The sequence below is a fragment of the Plodia interpunctella genome, chromosome 15, assembly GCF_027563975.2.
Source record: "Plodia interpunctella isolate USDA-ARS_2022_Savannah chromosome 15, ilPloInte3.2, whole genome shotgun sequence".
Taxonomy (NCBI): domain Eukaryota; kingdom Metazoa; phylum Arthropoda; class Insecta; order Lepidoptera; family Pyralidae; genus Plodia; species Plodia interpunctella.
In genome coordinates, this window is record NC_071308.1 from 9,103,699 (window position 1) to 9,122,599 (window position 18,901).

Genomic DNA, 18,901 nt, shown 5'->3' on the forward strand with positions numbered 1-18,901 from the left:
CGTGACCTGACCTACGCGCGGTAAATCCACTCGCGTTACCCCTCATTATTGAGAAACCGCATCTACAACATTACCGCGATTACTAAGAAGTAAAAATCTTAAAGTAATACACATTTATTTATTCATAATATATTTTGTAAAATAAACACTTCTAAAATAGATTGTACACACTTAAATTCAAGACAAATCGTCATAAAAGGAAACAAAAAGTCACTTCCAAAATACAAGAAAATTAAGATTCCTCATTCCAAAAATAATTTTGATAAAAAATATATAGTCCAAATAGTGAGTATCTCATACCTTAAATATATAGTATACTATAACGATTACATCGTATTAATAATTCAATTTATAAAATCATTTCGGTTATACCAATCACAGACACACTAAAAGCACCAGTTTAAAGTACATACGTAAAACAAGCCATATGAAGAAAAGGCGCAACACAGCTACATGTGAAAGGCCAGTTGACTATTCCACTCAATAAACCTTCGTAAAGCAATAATAAAGTATTTTTTTCTTTCAAGTCTTATTGTGTAAACAATCTTTCCATGTCTATATATCATATTTTTTTTAATGTCTCGCTTTCAAATGTATTATATTAGGTTTATAACTGTATTATTTTTTATTATTTGGGTTTTATTTAAGGTGATTGCATACATTGAGTTTCCATACATTTTTTTTCCGCGCTTTGCGGCAAACGTGGTTAGTGTTTCTCATGATACAATTTGATTTGTTTTCAATAATAAGTACTGTGAGGATTGTTTACTACTCGTAAGAAAAAAAATCCGAATGGCAACATTCGTCAATAAAAGCGGGAGATGGACCTTTTAACAAGTAGCTAGTTAGTGTTGCAATCTTCACTTGTAGATAAAACTTATCAAACTACACTAAAATAATTGTTTATTGTGATGAAAATGTCTTCAATTTTTTACATTTAACATAGGATTATAAGCAGTATTCTAGTAAGTTTTGAACTAAAGAGGCGATTATTGGATAATTATAATTTCAAAAAGTGCAATAAACATCAAAATAGTAAACAAATGTGATTTTTTATCCCCCGGATTAGCATGAGTAATATTAAAACATAACCTCATATATTATGTTAAAAATGTGACGTAATTGAATCATCGTACTTAATTCTAACTATTATGTTACTTGTATATAACTAAAAGCGTTTTATTCATAAATGCAGCGTGCGTGCTTGGCAAATATAAATGTCACGACCATATAATATCATACTGTATTTAAAAAAGAAAAACAAAACCAATAATATTTATATGAAATATTAGTACTTATAAGACGAGTATATAACATGTATATTCTAAACAGCCGTTTGCCCAATAAGTATGTGTCCTTGAAATTTAAAAACTGAGATAATATCAATAATCATTTTATAATAAATTCATTCCACAAAACAATATAAGCAATTATCTCATTTCATATAACAAAAAATATTACTCTATAATTTTTTATTACAATTCATAACTCGTGTGTTCGATTGTACATTTATGTGTATTTTCCACAATTTATAAGTTCGACAAGCAGCACGCGAAGCTAACAATAAATCGTCTCAACTCATATTTTGCTTACAAGCTAAAGCCTTAATTTAATTTCACATGTAGACATTGCTATGATAGCTTTAAAATACATGACGGCTAATGCGTTCGCCGCCAGGGCCGTTGGTTTAGTCAAATAAATTTTGAGGTTCGTATGCTGCAAGCATGCGCACAGGAAATCCCGCGCACATGCTTAAAATACAAACTTGAAAATTATTAGAAATTATCCTTTCACTACACCAGCGCCGCTGGCGGTGAATTCAGTCGCGACAGACCTCATTCTAATATAAAAGCACCAGAAACGGTCATAAATGTGGCTCATAAAATATTTTTTGTCTCTTTTAAAGAAAACTGTAAGAAAGGTAACTATATAACCATATTTCCATGGAAGACTATATTTATCGTTAATATTTGTGCTTCGAGGTAGACAATGAGTATTGAGGTAGATGTAATATAACATTTGTAAATATTGTTTGTGTAAATACATAATATTGCAGCCCTGTAAAATGTATATTTGAATAATTCTGTAGACTTACAAAAATAGTCCTCAAAAATATTACACATCGAAGAATTTTAACTTGTATGAAAAAGTATGGCACACTATGAGAGTGGATGAATTTTCTATGCGGTTTAAGCTTTCTAAACTTTTATAAAATCACCAATCAAACTTCAGCAACATTGAACCAAAACTGCCCAATCTCTTTTATATTTTTTTCCGTCTTGTTGGAGATAACGAGGGTGACAGCTTCAGAGCAATGTTTCGCATCACACGTTGGGGTTGTAAGCCGGCTGAGACTTGTCCAGATCTCCATCCATCATGAGGGGCTCTGTGAAAGGTATTGATAAAATTTATCATATTTTTTAGACTATGTAATGGGACTTTTACAGCCCAGTAAAATTATAAACCTTTGCAAAACCTAAATTAGATATCAAAAATGCTTTACTTTTACCAATCAATATTAAAAAATAAAATTTATCAAATCAAATTTATATCAACACAGATGAAAAATGATCTGAAATATATTAAACAGATGACGATACCAGCATTTCTAGTCTAGTCGGCTAACACCACAATAATATTCCTCATGACAAAAGTTAAAAGTAAAATATAAAAAATACAAACTTGTAGCGTCGTCTGGCGTGGAAGGCACCGGAGCACTGGGGGCGTACGGGCTTGCCGTAGACCCGGGCTGGCAAACAAATTAATTATTAAATAAAAAAAAAACAATAATTCCCTCGATATATCGTTGAATAACATATTTTTTAAACTACTTACAGTTGTACACTATTGCGCATGCGCCACACAATTCGTATTGTTAGACATTCACATAGTTAAAATGATATTTATTCGGAGTTTAACCAGAACACTAGCAGCCAGCCCAAGGAGATAGACCAACCTTAGGCAGGGGCAGCAGCGGCGCGCGGGCTCCCTGCTCCGCGCCGCGGGTGAACCCTGTGAATGCTGCTGGATACGGAGAACTAGGCCCTTGAGGTCCGAGTGGATATGGAGAATTTGGCCCCTGAGGTCCAGGTGGGTATGGAGAATTTGGCCCCTGAGGTCCAGGTGGGTATGGAGAATTTGGCCCCTGAGGTCCAGGTGGATACGGACCTTGATTATTAGGATATGAAGAGAGTCCCCCATGAGGGGGATACGGAGATTGAGGATAAGGTGAAGGTTGATTATGTGCCATGGGGTTCGGTGAGGTTTGAAGAGGGATCGATTGTGGACTAGGTGGATAGGGATTGGGTGGGAAGGGGGACGTGAGGTGTGGGTTAGGTGGATAGTTATTGGTTTGAAAACCAGTGTGTGGTGGGTTTGGAGTGGCGTTGGGATATTGTAGGTAGGGGCTGGGATATGGTTGTTGGGTTATTGCTTGGGAGTAAGCCTGAGATTGGGTTATGGTGTGAGGGTTCTGTATAATCTGGGTTCCACCCAAGGGAATGCTACCGAAGATCAAGTTGCAACTGTCTTCGTTGTCGTCGTGGCAACCGTCGGGAGATACGGTGATCTGCAGAATGATGATTAAATCGTGAACTAAAACTATTTCTTCCTATTGCTTTCCGAGATTAATTCTCACATTTCTAATAAATGGTTTTCTTTAATCATTGGTATTCGTAAAGTTTTGAACAGGCTTACAAATTCATGAAATACGGAACTCTGTAAAGGTTTGTTTTCTAATTTTCTCTTGCTCCTAATATCAAGAAATTACCAGGAGATCATAAAACAAATGAAGCCTAGTGCTATGAACGTCTGGGATGCTACGAAAGTAGAAAAAAGGTCAGCGTGGAACAGCGTTCATTTCCCTTTACAAGAAATCGTGATTTCTCATTTTCTCGAATCAGAAAGCATGAGAAATTTAGGCAGAGATTCTCACCTTGAGCTCATACTCGACGCTGATGAACGAGCAGTTCCTCAGGTTATGCACATCCATCTCCGGCACGACGAGCTCTATGGTCCAGCTCTTGGTCAAGTGCGGCGGCACAGGGCCTCGCTTCTCCTCTAGAATCTTTGATTTCTCGTGCTTCGTGCCGGGAGCACTGCGGGCGGTGAACGTTATTTCCTGTGATAGAAATTATATCACACAAATTGGTAGTAAAGTTTCTTTGTCCATCTTTCAGGTCAAAACGGAACGGTTGAGGTGATTTTTGGTATGGATATTAGTTTGAGAGCTAGAGTGTCATAGGCTACTTATGCTAATTATACGTATTATCTTAGTATTAGCTTTGCCATTTGGAAAAGCATATTACCTTCTTAAGAGCGACTTTGATATCAATCTCCTCCGTGCTCCGGTTGATACACTGGACGGCGACGGGGATCACCTGCCCGGGGCAGTAGCCCGAACTGGGCAGCTCCAGCAGGGTCTCCGAGGAGCCGGCGTTCACGCACCAGCAGCAATACGAGTCCTCCATTTTGATGTTGATCGGCTCCTGGAAGATTCAAAAAGTTGCAACCATTCTTCTGTTCCTCTGTCGCGTCTCTCTGTTCGCGACGAATTTTCATGCAGCGTTCACCAATAGATGGTGTGATTCCTGTGGACGATTTAGGTGTAAAATTTATTATCGTTTTACACAAGCGAAGTAGAGTCGGGCCGCTAGTATATATAATAAAATTCTTTTACTGAACTTACGTATAATATTAACTCATGTAGCACAAGTAAGATACGAATCTGGGACATTTCGATTACAGGCGGATGGTATTTACCACTGGACCCCCACCACTTCAACTATTGAATCAAGTAAGACTTACCCTTGCTTTCGGCACCATATTTAAATCCAACGGCGACAGGATTTTAAGCGGCGCACTCAGCTCCTGGTCAGTTTTGAACGCCCGGTCCACCACCACCTTGAGCTCGTAGCGCACATATCCGTATTCCCCCTCGATGGCCGACGGACAGTTGTCTGGAATGCGGATGCTGAAGGGAAGGTCGTGCTGCCCTGCTGGCAACTGGTGGTCGCCTGGGGACGACAGACTGTTCATAATTCATTTATGTCAGACATGAGTTACATAGGTTCCTAAGAATAAATTACACATATAGAATATGCCAAAATATTTTTGAATATGCATGTCAGTTTTAATAATATTTGTAAATACTTAGCTATAAAGATCAAATTGAGTTTACATATTATTATTAATGTCAAATACAGATTAATTCATATAGTCTAGATGGTCATATAAATCTTAGTGTTGTTAGGGATATTTATTAAGATTTCTTTATATAAACTTACGCAAAAGTATTTAAGATTATTAAGACTGATTTAGTTGCATCCTTACCAGCATTGCATCCTCCAATTCCAAATGGACTTTACCTCTAACTGATTGACATTTTTTTCTCCTGATCAAACTGATTAAATCAAAACAAATTAAAAAAACTATGCCTTGCTTGATATTTTTGAAGGTAAGTTCTATTTTTATAGCAAATTGAAAAAATCAGAAATCATTATTATAAAAGGCTATTTTTATGTCACATACAAGATCGGAGAGAGAATAATGTACAGATTCATATTTAATAATAATAATAATAAAGAAACCAGCTTCACTCAGATAAAATCATAATAAACCTTCCTTATTTATACCTTCATCTATCAGACGCGACTTATTATAATATGTAAGGATTGAAATACCCTAAAAAGTTACCTGACGAGCTACCACTGAGGTAAATTTTATGATCAAAGTAATCCTCATAGGAGTCATGGTTGACAGTCCTGTGGCGGTCGTGTTCGGAGTGAGAGTGTGGATTGTGTTCCCGTGACGTCCAGTGGACTTTGCAGTAGCCCCTCATGTGGACATAGATGCCTGAAAAGTTATTATTTTCTATCTTAAATAATTTTTATTATTTCTTCTCAGTTGTGGTCTAAACTGTAGCTTTTCAAGAAATACTATAGGTATAATTTCAAATTGTATGTTCCTGTGAAGATCTAATTCCTGAATAAAAGCTTTGACTTTATTACATTTTACAAGAGATCCCTACATGGATACGTCTGCCATTTTACATGCACCTTGCTCATATCCATTTACTTCTATTTTTTGTAACAAGAAAGTTATTTAACAGTGCCAGAACTAGATTTATTTTCAAAATTGTAATTTCTCTCAGTCTTTCGGTCAAATTAAAAATGTTTTTAATGTTTATCTATTTTGCCTAGATTCTCTAAAATCGATAGGTTATACTTATTATAATCCCAGAAATATTTTGCCAGATTCATTGAAATCTCTCAATACTGACCACATACTTTACAAAGAAAAAACATAAGCTACAGTTAAATAAAATCTGTTCTCCTAAAGTTGTGCAGATAAGATAAATTAGTGCACACATACATATGTAAGTTCAAGGCCAGTATTGAGTACCTAGTTAAAAAAAAAATAGCAGAGTCTACTGAAGTGGTCAATATATGTATACACAAGCAAATAAATATATAATACAGAGCCTTGACATTTGGTTTTAGTGATTAAAGCCTAAAAACTCTAAACGGAATGACTGCTATTTCTGTATGATTATCTAGACACATACATACATATGTGTACATACGCATTTATGTAATTAATCACATTTGTACACTACACTCAGTCTGTTCCACTCTGGGTCTATATCACTTGTTAACCTAATTTGAACCTAGAACGATAAATTTCTAGGTCTAGATTTAAATATGTTGTTGTCAAGGCCGTCAACTATTTTGTATTCATTAGTCTCTTTGTTGCCGAAACGATTCTAAGTTTAAACGTGATTGGTATTTCGGTCAGATATTATCAGATACCTATTCATAAATTCGTCTGTTATGTATTTCACCTAGAAGCATGTGTAAATACATAAAGGAACCATACCTATGAACTTTCATGTTTCTTTCCTATATATTTTTTATGTTTTCATCAGCCAATTTTTTTTGTTATGTGATTATAAAATAACTAAACGACCTCAACAGCATTTAGCAATAGGATTTTTTAATGTGATGGTAATCTTGTGTATGCTACTACCATTAGTACCTAGTAGAATAAACGAGACTCGTCGTTAATATTATTATTTATTTCGATGCTTACCTCTGAATTTTTTGACCTTGTCACTTGAAAACAGTAGCCGCCCATTTAAAGTTTGGCCAGCGTAATAGGTATTGTTAGGACTATCTAATACTATTCGCGCGTTATCGAATCCCATTTCGTATCAATGTAATTTTCTGTACAATTTAAGATACTGTACTAAACCGGCCACTTGCCAAAATAAAACAAACAAAACAAGAAAGAGTACCTATACGATACGACAACGATAGAACGAACTAACGAACTGAGTGGCCATCTAACGTATATAAAAATGTACTCTGTGCTGAGTGACTGAGTGAGATAGAACCATACCATTGGACCTATTACGCAAAGCTCAGCGCAGATGGCGCTACTGGTACAACTAGGTAACAAACATTGCCAATGGAGGTAAAAATTTTCAATATTTTTGAATTCCTTATACGCAATCGTGGTGCAAGTTTAAAGGAAAAAGGAAGGATTTAGTGGATTATTGAATAGGCTTTCAGAACACAAAGTGTTAAATGCAAGACTTGAAAATTTTACAGCGTGAGAGCTACTTTGTTGTATATTTTCACAAACGAATGCTTACATAATGAAAGGATGGAGGAGGAATAAAGTACTCTACAATAAACGTTTAAATTGACATAGCAAAAGGCGGCAAAGCTTTTATTAGTAGGTACTTGTACAACCGAAGTACTTACTAAATCCATGAATGAACTCAAATCATAATTTGTTCGTTCATAACTGTTCTGTCAATTCATTCACTCACTCCACTCAACTAACTCAGTCATTTGTCAAACTTTGTAGTTGAAAGACGTGTTTTGCGGACTTTTGCGTCTTTTGAAATTGGAAACGTAATCTTTTCCGAATTTATTTACGAAACTCATGAGATAAAATTAACTATTTTTCTCTATATTATTCACTAATACAAAATTTTGTCACTTGTGCAGTAAAGTCTTCCAAAGATGCAAATTAGATTTCATGCATTATCAGAAAAATGTACGTGTTCAGTGAAACATGATTGAATTGAATTAACAACTAAAAAAAATACCAGAGACTGAAATTAAAATGGGTTCTCCTCAGAAAGATATAGAGTTAAGTCCAGTGAAGCTCGACAACAAATCTTCAGTGCCGGCTGAGAGGTTAGCGCTGCCATTAAACGATGAGGAAGATATTATCATCGGTAGATTTCGAAAGATAAGTTCAGCCAAGTCGATGGCAGCGACTAATGGAAATATCCAATATCCTACGGAGTTGCCATCTAAGAGCGAGGACGTCGAAGTGGGATTGCAGTTCAGGACGAAAGAGCCTGGAGAAAAGGATCGGCTTCTTGCCGAGGCCCCTATTAACGGACCCAAGATCGTGGCCTCAGTTTCTCCTGTCACTAAGAGCAGCTTCCGAGATGTGGAGAAGCCGTCCAGGTTCAAAGACCACCCTTCTGCCACTAGATTTCAGGTAAGAAAAACTGAGTTTTATATGATGATATTCATAACTTTGTGTTTTAAGCTTTTTATGAGTAGGTAAACATGAAATGGTCTCAGTCCAACCAACTAAGTTATTTGATGCTGTTGTCATATGTTATATAGTTTTGTTTAAACAGTATTTTTAACTATTATAATGAAACAGATAGACTTATATAGCTTGAAGGTTAACAGAACTTGGACTTGAAAGTTAAGTTAACAATTTTTACTTATCAAATATTTAGTTTTGTCCATTGAAAACTGTCATGTGTTGTGAAATTTTCTTCCTCCACATTCTAAAAATTTTATTTGACTATTATTTTATCTTTTATTTTATATAGAATGACTTCTGAACATTGCTTAGTTTGAGACTGTTAATCACACAGCACTACATTATGTCATGTTGTCTTCATGTATACTGTCATCTGGAGCTTCAAAGGTTAATGAAGACATTTAACAAAATCGGCTTGGTAGGAAACTGAGATGCTGAAATTCCTATCTTACAGCTGTTGCATTAGCAGGAATGTTCTGTAGATTAATTTAAAAACATATTTGTGCGAAATTACATTATCACTAAATACAAAAGTTATATTTTCAGTACTAGTTATGGTGACCATGACATATATTTTTTATATTTTATGCTATAAATCAGGTAGGTACAGATAAAGAGACCTGCATACCTGTGTACATAAAGTGTATATAGGTAATGTGCATAAAATTAACATACTAAAATAAAAATAGACAAGCAGTTAACTTCAACAATTCAATTTACTAACAAGTTCCATTAATGCTTGTACAAATTTTAAATATGCCATAATCTGATTTTAAAACATAAAATGTTGTTTTATTCTATTTGTGAACTAATAGTACACAAAGGTAAATTGTAATCTTCATCATGATCACATTGCTGAAGGACAGTATATAAGCCATTATACATTTATTTATTAACTATGTATTATACATATGTGGAATAGCCAGGAACTGTTTTATATGATGACTACAAAAAATGATACTAGTAATTTTGATTGTTGTAAAATATATTTTTGTTTCAGCGTTGTCTTTGTACATAAATATCAAAATTGCTTGTTTGATTGAATTGAAAATTTTTATTAAAGCTTTATTAAAACTTGTAAGAAAGAAAAATATTTCTTACTTAAAGGTGAAAATAAAAATCCTTTTTACTAACAATTTATTTCAAATTGATCAGGAAAGTTGTTGTGTGTGTTTTATTCTACGTTGTGACCATAAGCCTCAGTCATGAAAAGATATGTGTCACCTATAGATAGCTAGTCTTTGAATAACGTTATTTCGCCCGTATCCCATATCTCGATAATCCGCCCCAACCTTGCGGGAATATCCCATCGCAATCTCGGTAATGCTTTAACCGGTAAAATCAAGTTTAAGTAGGGTGTGGTCCAAATGTTGGCGGGAAGCGTGTTATAGCGCGTCATGGAATTAAGGTTGTTATAACTAGGAAATGTAGGGGATAGATGGGGGGTGAAGATCCATAGTACCTGCCAAACCCCATGAGCGGTCTCATGGTAATTTAGGGATAAAAAGTACCTTTCTTTAGTTTTGAAATGCAACTTAACAGAAAGACCCCAGATTTTGGAAAGTTGCGCAAAGCTTTGCAATCTTACTATACTTAATAATTTGTTGTTGGTCTATACTTACACCCTGCCAAATGTCGCCTCCAGCGCGGCGCCAACATACACCTACATTTCCAATGTACGTATAAACTTTCATATGTCTGTTTTGCGTTGAAAGTAGAAAGGTCCAATGCACTACCGAATGGAAATTTTTTTGTTTCGACTTTCCGTCCACACGTCCAATGGCCACGTATAGTATATGGTAGCCCAATTACCTACTGTTTTAGACATATATATGTATTATTGAAATATTGGCACTTTATATTTTGGAAAATTTCTATTTTTCGTGATATTAAAATTTTCCATCATTATAAAAAATACCTACATAAATCTGTATTTTCAATTGTGTAAGTATGCAGTGGCTTCATACACCTATTTTAGTTCTATGAATAACTCCACAATCTTGATAAATTTATTTGCATACCTACTTCATGAATATACATCGCACAATGCCAGGCATTCAATAAAACGGAAGCAGAAAAATAAATCAAAATGGACGATAAACAATTCACAAATCGTCTGTATTCGGGCCGCAGCGGCTTAGTGGAGTTAGCGGTCTAGGTCGGGCGCCTACTTGGGCGCTCCAATAAATCATAATAGCGCTGAATTGGATAAGTGCAGGCCGGCGGGGGCTTCCTATAGCCTCGACGTCTTAGGGTACTCCTTATGGCTTCTGGGCTCTTGGTAGTATTGCGTCATGGCTTAGGAAATTTTTGAACGGGAACATAACCGTGCGTGCTGTGATGTTGTGTCGATGGCTTATAAAGACCAACATTTCCATGTCGATTTTGGTTTTGCTCCATGCGTAGTGCTCCTGGTGGTGTGTTGCATAATATCATATGTTTTTATAGGTATTTTAATTTTTACCCCCGAAAACTGAAGGAAGGGATGTCAAGTTTGGCTGTGTCATTTAATACATCTATGGGCTATGTTGGAAAATGTGTGTTCAGCCGTTTGGAAACAATCAGTTTGACCTCCTAAGAAAAAGTTGAGTTTTTAAATTTTAAATTTAAATATTATTTCTTTTAAAAAAGTGTTTTGTACATACTTACGACGTAAAGTTTAGTTCTTTTTTATGATGTTTTTTATGACTTACAGTTACTTTTCCTTACTAAGTAACTGAAGATGTTTCAAGCTAGTAATTACTCCAATCTTCTATAAATACGCTTACCTTATCTACCGCATAGAGTTAACCACGACCTAATAGACCTTGACATAAAGTACAATCTTGTTTGTTTTCATAGTTAGTAGATACCTATGTTCTTTTTGTCGTAAAACATCTTATTCAATAACTTATTTAGAGTTTTACTACTGGTTCGGTTGAGTAATTTAGGTACCTACCTACTACCTAGCAGCATTGTGGTACCTTGCAGATTCAGTCGAAGTCTTACCGACCACAGAATCAGAGGCGGCGATGGCAAGGAGGAAATGGCGCGTTGACCTCAACTTTTTAAAAGAATATCTGATATGGAACCAGTTCCAGAATATCCAGATATTAATAAGTATCTGGAGATCTGGATATTATTGCATAAATATAATAAATATATGAAGTGACTTTGATCACACAAAGAATTTTACAGGGATGGGTGGAAAAATGAGGGGGAAGCATGCAGTTGCAAAGGAACACATGTGCAGGTTGCTCATAATAAGTTACTTTGTGATCATATACATTTATATGCCATAAACATAATACCATAAATATTTTTTTTGTATATGCCATATTTTTGTATTTTGAGTTACGGAAAGTACCTACCTATCACATAATGTGTTCCGTCGAGATAATAATGTTCTAATGTAGATACTTACCTGTACTAGTAATGTGTTCCAATTTATTGATACATTTCATCTCGAGGAGTAATAATATTCTCAGTTCTATTTTTTTTTGGTTCTAAGTTTTTATATCTTTATCAGCAATTTGGGCGAAAAATGCACCGGTCAGTTTTAAAAAAGACACATCCTCATAAAGCGATGTAAAAATAGTTCCTCTTCAGAAACGGTTATGTATGAGCGCCATGCGTGAGCGGTGCTAAATATAGATTGTTGTACACAAGGCATTTTGGACCCTTTCCTGTAGTAGCAAGGTCGCATTCCATTATCCGTTACAGCTGAGATGATCCACGAGTATCAGTCAGGTATGAACAATCATGGAACACGCGCCGCGAATTAGATTTTGGATACCTATAAAAAGTACATTTGCATATCATATAGTTTTTTGATGTAGTTTTATGTTCGCTTGACTGTTTTGATCTACTAGCCCTCGGGGCCAAATCTTTATTTTTATGAAAATACCTCTACCCTAAGAGATCCCAGGTGAAACACGGGTCTGGACTCAATAATATATATTTTTAAACTTCTATTGTCCCACTGTTGGGCAAAGGTTCCTCACCGCCTTCCGATCTAGAGTTACCTCCGAGTTCCTCTCGAATGACCTCAGATTGACGCTTCACCTAGTCCCCTCTTTTGCCACCTTGAGGATGCCTCTTGTTGGCTAAAATAAAATAAAAAACCAGCGGTCGCAATGTATTCGGCGTTTATGTTACCTACTTCTAACCCCTTCTATCCCTTTTCAACAGAGTTATCAACAGTTTATAACAGAGTATGTATTTCAACCCCTCCGTCGGTTTACGGCAGAATCTTTATTGGCAGATTCGACGTTGAAAAGAATCTTCTTGCAATGCATTTCCACTATGACACGAGTTTAGAAGAACAAAGATTCCGAAAATACAATAAAGGACAAATTCAATACTTGTCTAGGAAACCTTCACCTATAAATCCTCACCAGATTCATCATCCAATTTTATCATTGTGAAGCTCAAAACACCGGACCAGCTATGTCTATTTCCTGTTTAATATCTTTGCCAAAATCCCTGATGAACATTGAGCAAGGTGCTACAGGAAATAACTAACATGAATGAGAATTCCTAGAATTTAGTTAAGGAATGAATTCTGTACTGTTTTCGGGCTGTACAGGGTCTCACCGTGTTGAGCTTTCGAATCTTTGCCAAAATCCATGACGAGTGAAATGCCAGGAAGGAAATGATTAAATGTTTACTATTTCATAGAATTTAGCTGAGTAATCAACATGCCAACCGAGCCAAGTTGTAGAAGTCTGACTTATAGCTATTTCGATCTTTTTCTGTATCCAATATTTCAGTGGGGCTAGCAAGTTTACTAGAACGTAATCATGACAACCTATTTATATGTGCGAGGCGCTGTTCATTTTGCATATAAATATCGATATGATGTTTGCTTACTCGCAAAAATTTGTGCTAAAAGCTGGCATATATAGGTGGAAACTTAAATAAGCATTAAAATACGCATTAAAATATAAAAAAATGTGAAGAAATACTTGTTTTGAAAGCTGAAAAAGAACTACTTTGTATGTACTCGGCGCGTCTCGTTGCCGATTTCATGGTGACATATTGTGTAAATAATTGGAAATCGTGTATTTTTATTTAACGACCGCCGAAACAAGGCGGTGTTATAGTAAATGCGTGATAAATGGCCCATGGACTATTTCACAACTACGTAGTATCTATATGTCATGATTATATGAAACCAATTTCATGTAACTAATTTTTGCACTGTATTACGATAACTTTGGAGGCTTTTATGGGGAGAAGGGTGACTTTGTTTTATACTATGATGTATGTTTGTAGCCGGTGTGTAAGGCCTTTCTACTAAAAACTAAACTTTCTTTCTAAAGACTTCGTTTTAAATAAATGGTTTACGTCAGTAAGTGATGAATTTTGTTTTTATTTCTATTTTGTTACAGATGGAGGATGACAGACAAGACAGCCACGTGACGGAGGACTCTGAAGGTTCGGGCATGGAGAGTGACGACCCCCTTACAGCCACTGACACCAAATATGGCAAAAGTTTTAGGTACATAAGCATTCCATATATAATATACTTTATTGCACAAATGAGTTACATGTTATACATAAGTATAAAATGAATCACACATATGAGTAGTTTATGATAATGATTTTAATTGCGCAAAATCTATGGCGGCCTTATCGCCGTTAGCAATTTCTTCCAGGCAATCTGTGTAATATAACACAAAATGTGGGCGGAGGTGATAGGGATACCTGCCCATTGGTTGACTATTCAGCTCATGCATGCGACTACTTGCCACTAGGTGGTGGTAGTTATTCGTAAAAGTCATAGTAGCAAACCCGTTAACTAAGAAAAAATACTTAGGGCCCGTTTCGTCACGTTCTGATAAGATATCATATCGTGATTTGACAGAAAAACTAACTGCTAGATAAATCTGCCTGATGTATGGCCAGCCCAACACTTGTGAAACACATTTTTAACGCTATATGATATGTCTGATACTTTATCAGCAAGCGGTGAAACAAAACCCAAAGTGTACCTAAAAAATCCGCTTAACCGAGCGCTTAGTGTGCTTTAATGTTTCGAAGTCAACCAATCACATGGTGTTGTAACGTGATGCGAAAAAACTGAGGCCGCTATTGGGGGTGTCGAATGAGGCAACCGCCCGGCCCGCTTCTGCAGATCGTCGCGTTATCATCAGAGTTAAACAAGTATTTTACAAAATATCATTTTTGACACAAGCTTTTATTGTTGTCAGAGAGATCTTATTGCATTCAATGTGTGACAAAAACTCATGTCCGTGCAGTAAAACGTTGAGGAGTTCCCGCGTCTGGAGCCGCTCCTGGATGCACTATCAGGTCAAGCTTATTATAATTATGCATTGTCACCCAAACTAAACATGTGTACACAATTTCAGTGGTTAAATTTCAAGTTTGGAATACGATCGTGTAACTGGAAAAATGGAATACCACGTCCTTATAGGTAGAACAGTGGCGTAATCTCAGATATCATGCCCCTATGCCAGTTAATTATGGAGACTTATGTACTTAGAGTGCGATGTGTTTGTATAATTGTACACACAATTTACGAATAGGATAAATGCTTCGTAAGTATCTACCGCTGTTCGGAGCCACGCAATGACTATGACCGCGCCCCTGATAATAGTGACAATGCCACAATGTGATTTATTGGCTGGCCCCGATATGTTCCCGAGTATTCGATTGGAAATTCGCACTAAGCACCGGTAGAAGACCTGATGATCTTGAACAGATAGAATATAAAGAAGTTTATTTTTTTCACCTTTGTTTATATTATTAACTGTCTCAATCCAGTGCTCTGTTCTTGTATTTGTATGCTACATACTACTATTTATACCAACAAGTGTAATTATTTTACAATGGAGTTTAATTTGCGCAGACATTTCACACGAGAGGCATTACCGAGGCTGGACAACTACAGGAATGTTCTATCTTTACACGCCGCACCACGACCCACCCTGGATGAACTACATAACGCTTCACTTTCTAGGAAGGTTAGTGATCAGACGGTGTACGTACATTGAGTGTGGCAATGGCGCCAATGTCGTCAATGTGGGTATCCGTTTACATTTGCGATATTTTTATAATCTTATTGGACTTCTACATTTGTTCACTAAGTGCTTTAAACGAAAAGGAAGAATAGTTTAATGATCAGATATTATTATGCAATTCAGTTCAATTTGCCGTACGTAAAAAATTGGGTAGAATTAATTACAGACACCGGGACTGGTAAAACTGGATCGATGCTTGTAAAAATGCCGAATAACTTGAGGTGTTATTTCGCGGAACCCGTTTGCTTATACATACCTATCGCAGCATGATAATTACGAAGCATTAGCAGATCTCGGGCCCTTGTGAAAACGGGATGATAACGTCTAGATCCCGTTGTTATACTAACTGTTGCCTGTAGCCCGCCACTGATGTCAATGCTCAGGTTATTAACTACTAGATGTTGCCCGTGGCTTTGCTCCCGTGGGAATTTTGAGATAAAATATAGCCTATAGCAGTCTTGGATAATGTACCTTTCTAATGGTGAAATAATTTTTGAAATCACTTCGGTAGTTTCGGAGATTACCCGCCTCAAATACACAAACTCACAAACACTTACCTCTTTATAATAATAGTATAACATATCTATTCCAATTTTCATCAAAATCGGCTCGGCTCATAAAAATAGTAAAGTTTATCTGCCTCTCAAGTATCACTTGTGTAGTTTAGAAGATCTGCCACGACGATCTGACACATACGTGACACTTTTTCTCATATTTAGTACGCATCGTGTAAAACCAAGAGAGCTGCGCGAGAGACGTGCTAGCTATGTGTTTCATGGTAGCCCTACAAGACACAATAGGGATACTCGCATACCAAGTGGATAATGATCATATAATGATCGATTGCGAAGTAAACAACGGAGTAGATACCCATAAAGCCCAAGTACAATCGTGTTTACCATCACCGATAATTGTCTAATCGCCCTTGTTCATCATTCGGTGCACAGTACCTATACCACTTACCTGTGTTGACACAAGTGCTTGTATGAGTACTTAGATATGCTTGTTTTTGAATTGGAATACCTAGCTGAAATAATGTTATCACTTTGTATGAATATATCTTTAATTAATTGTACCTTGTGAGGTAGCTATTCGAGTGATCGAGACTAATCTCACGTAATGTTTTGCTCGGTAAATAAAACGCTTTCTATATAACGCAAATATTTTTATTGTACATTAAAGTTTCTAAATAATAATTATATCATTTTGTTTTGAAAAATACTTGTTACTTATTTGATTTTATTGCAATTTATGAAACATTTCAATACTTGTCGCTATAAATTATCGATTTATCTTGCAATAGAATAAATCCAACGCATTTATATTATATTAAAAACACATTTTGGCAAATCTCACTTGGGATTTGAGATTTGAGGGTTGGATCAAATCTCTATCTCACGGGGAGAAAATTAAGAAAAAACGTCTCACGTCATTTATCCAAAATATCATTTGTTCCGAAACTATGCACACATTATTGCATCTTAATTCCACCAACAAACCCGCCACACTGCATAATGTGGCCTATGAGTATCGTGACTCTTGGCTTTATCTACCCAGACAGGTCCAGGACTCTGCAAAGGAAGAAGACGCGCTATACCGTATGGACGGTCTGTCAAGAAAATGAAGGAAAACTGATTTCAAATGAACTAATTTTTTTTGTCTTTGCAATACCAAATATAATGGTCACGATTGGTTGATAAACACCTAGTGTTGCCATCCAACTGGAGACAGCGTCCTCATTTATTTACAGCGACCTTTAAAGCTGTGATGGACAAGAAAACATATGCGTACGACTTCAACTGAAGGTGCAGGTTTAATCATTCATAACATTCATCATTCATTTCGGATAACAATCATCACTCACGGTCTATTTGCATCAATTGCACGTATCCAGAGGTTAACGATGCGTGCCTGAGGCACGGGCCACAGGTCAGGATCCCTTAGTTAATGAGTTAATTGTTCATTAGTAAGATCTAGTTGGCATTGCGACACGTGTCAATAGGTACATACCTATTGACAAAACTAAAAACACCACATGGTGTTTTTAGTTTTTAAACTACCTAAACACACCATATGGTGTTTTTAGTTTTTACACGACTACCTAAAGGAGTGTTATGTTTTTAGGTTACATGTCACTCGTCTAAGCGCTATGACGGTTTCTTTAATTATAGAGTGGCTGAATCAAAGTCCTCATCTTTATTGTGTTTTTATTTAATCTTTGTCTTGTAAGATTTATAGGCTATCTGATAATTAGAAAGGCGATTTTCTTTCTTAGATTGGTTCTAAAGTTTTTATCGCTTTACAAAATTCATCAATGTCCATTCAGTAAGGATCTTCAGTAAAGCTTGGTTGATTTAATATTATTATGATGCAAACGTTGTAAGTCCTACTGCAAGGTTTTCCTGTTTCGTTTTATCTCAATGTTGTAATAATACTATTATTACGATCACTCCGCATACTTGCGTACTTATATGTAATTTTATTATAAGTAAGAAATTATAAAAACTGAACCATATTAAAAAACTAAAATTTATTAAGAATTCATCAACATAAACATAATAGGTATAAATAAATAAATATATTAGGTCAAATCACACAGATTGAGCTAGCCCCAAAGTAAGTTCGAGACTTGTGTTATGGGATACTAACTCAACGATACTATATTCTGTAACGAATACATATATAGATAAACATCCAAGACCCGGACCAATCAGAAAAAGATCATTTTCCATCATGACCGGGATTCGAACCCGGGACCTCTCGGTTCAGAGGCAAGCACTTTACCACCTTTTGCACCGAGGTCGTCGATTACAATGTACGTGTCCAACAAACATGTCTTGTAACTAGACTATATAGAGAGTCTTAGTTTCTTTTGGAAGTTGATATACTCCACGTACTGCTACTAAATCCTATATGCACGAAGTATCTATAATGCAGTATGCCATTGCAGCAATAAAATCTAACATTCTTAATTTACTAAGGAGCAGATTACTTGCAATGTAACATGCCTCTGCTGACAGTGCCTGTTTGAGTTATTACAGGTGTGTATCGTCACTGCTCTAATCGTCGCATTATCGAATTGTTCTATGAACGTTACTTATCACAAACGAATTCTCTTCCCAGCCAGGCCAAGCTATAGAGAAAGACCTAGTGACTCCAACGATGGGCAGCTCACAGGTCAAGTTCGGTTGGATCAAAGGTGTGCTGATGAGATGCCTCCTCAATATCTGGGGGGTCATGCTGTTCCTGCGTCTCTCGTGGGTCGTGGGGCAGGCTGGGATTGGTAAGTCTCATGTCCC

At 36.2% G+C, this 18,901-nt stretch overlaps 2 protein-coding genes across 3 annotated transcripts in view; one reads left to right on the forward strand and one right to left on the reverse strand.

Annotated features, from left to right (window-relative positions):
- Positions 1-98: 98 nt before the first annotated feature.
- Positions 99-7,342, reverse strand: LOC128675833 (arrestin domain-containing protein 17-like). The gene is made up of 8 exons (XM_053755535.2): positions 7,090-7,342; positions 5,695-5,853; positions 4,807-5,015; positions 4,308-4,487; positions 3,935-4,120; positions 2,957-3,568; positions 2,683-2,749; positions 99-2,386 (listed from the first exon to the last, which is right to left on the reverse strand). The coding sequence occupies exons 1-8, from the start codon at positions 7,202-7,204 to the stop codon at positions 2,325-2,327; spliced, it is 1,590 nt and encodes a 529-aa protein (XP_053611510.1). The 5' UTR covers positions 7,205-7,342; the 3' UTR covers positions 99-2,324.
- A 519-nt stretch (positions 7,343-7,861) lies between these two features.
- LOC128675835 (bumetanide-sensitive sodium-(potassium)-chloride cotransporter) overlaps positions 7,862-18,901 on the forward strand; it is a 29,398-nt gene continuing 18,358 nt past the window's right edge. For both annotated transcript variants that reach the window (XM_053755538.2, XM_053755539.2), the window contains exons 1-4: positions 7,862-8,520; positions 13,950-14,059; positions 15,431-15,545; positions 18,726-18,885. In XM_053755538.2, the coding sequence (XP_053611513.1) occupies positions 8,134-8,520; positions 13,950-14,059; positions 15,431-15,545; positions 18,726-18,885 (772 nt within the window). In that variant the 5' untranslated portion in view covers positions 7,862-8,133. The remainder of the gene's footprint in view (positions 8,521-13,949; positions 14,060-15,430; positions 15,546-18,725; positions 18,886-18,901) is intronic.

Excerpts from the sequence above, each read along its gene's own strand:
- LOC128675833 (XM_053755535.2), bottom strand. The coding sequence starts at position 7,204 with ATGGGATTCGATAACGCGCGAATAGTATTAGATAGTCCTAACAATACC. Across the intron at positions 5,016-5,694 it reads CCTCAGTGGTAGCTCGTCAG|GCGACCACCAGTTGCCAGCA; the intron begins GTAACTTTTTAG and ends TGTCGTCCCCAG. Across the intron at positions 4,121-4,307 it reads TCAAAGTCGCTCTTAAGAAG|GAAATAACGTTCACCGCCCG; the intron begins GTAATATGCTTT and ends TTTCTATCACAG.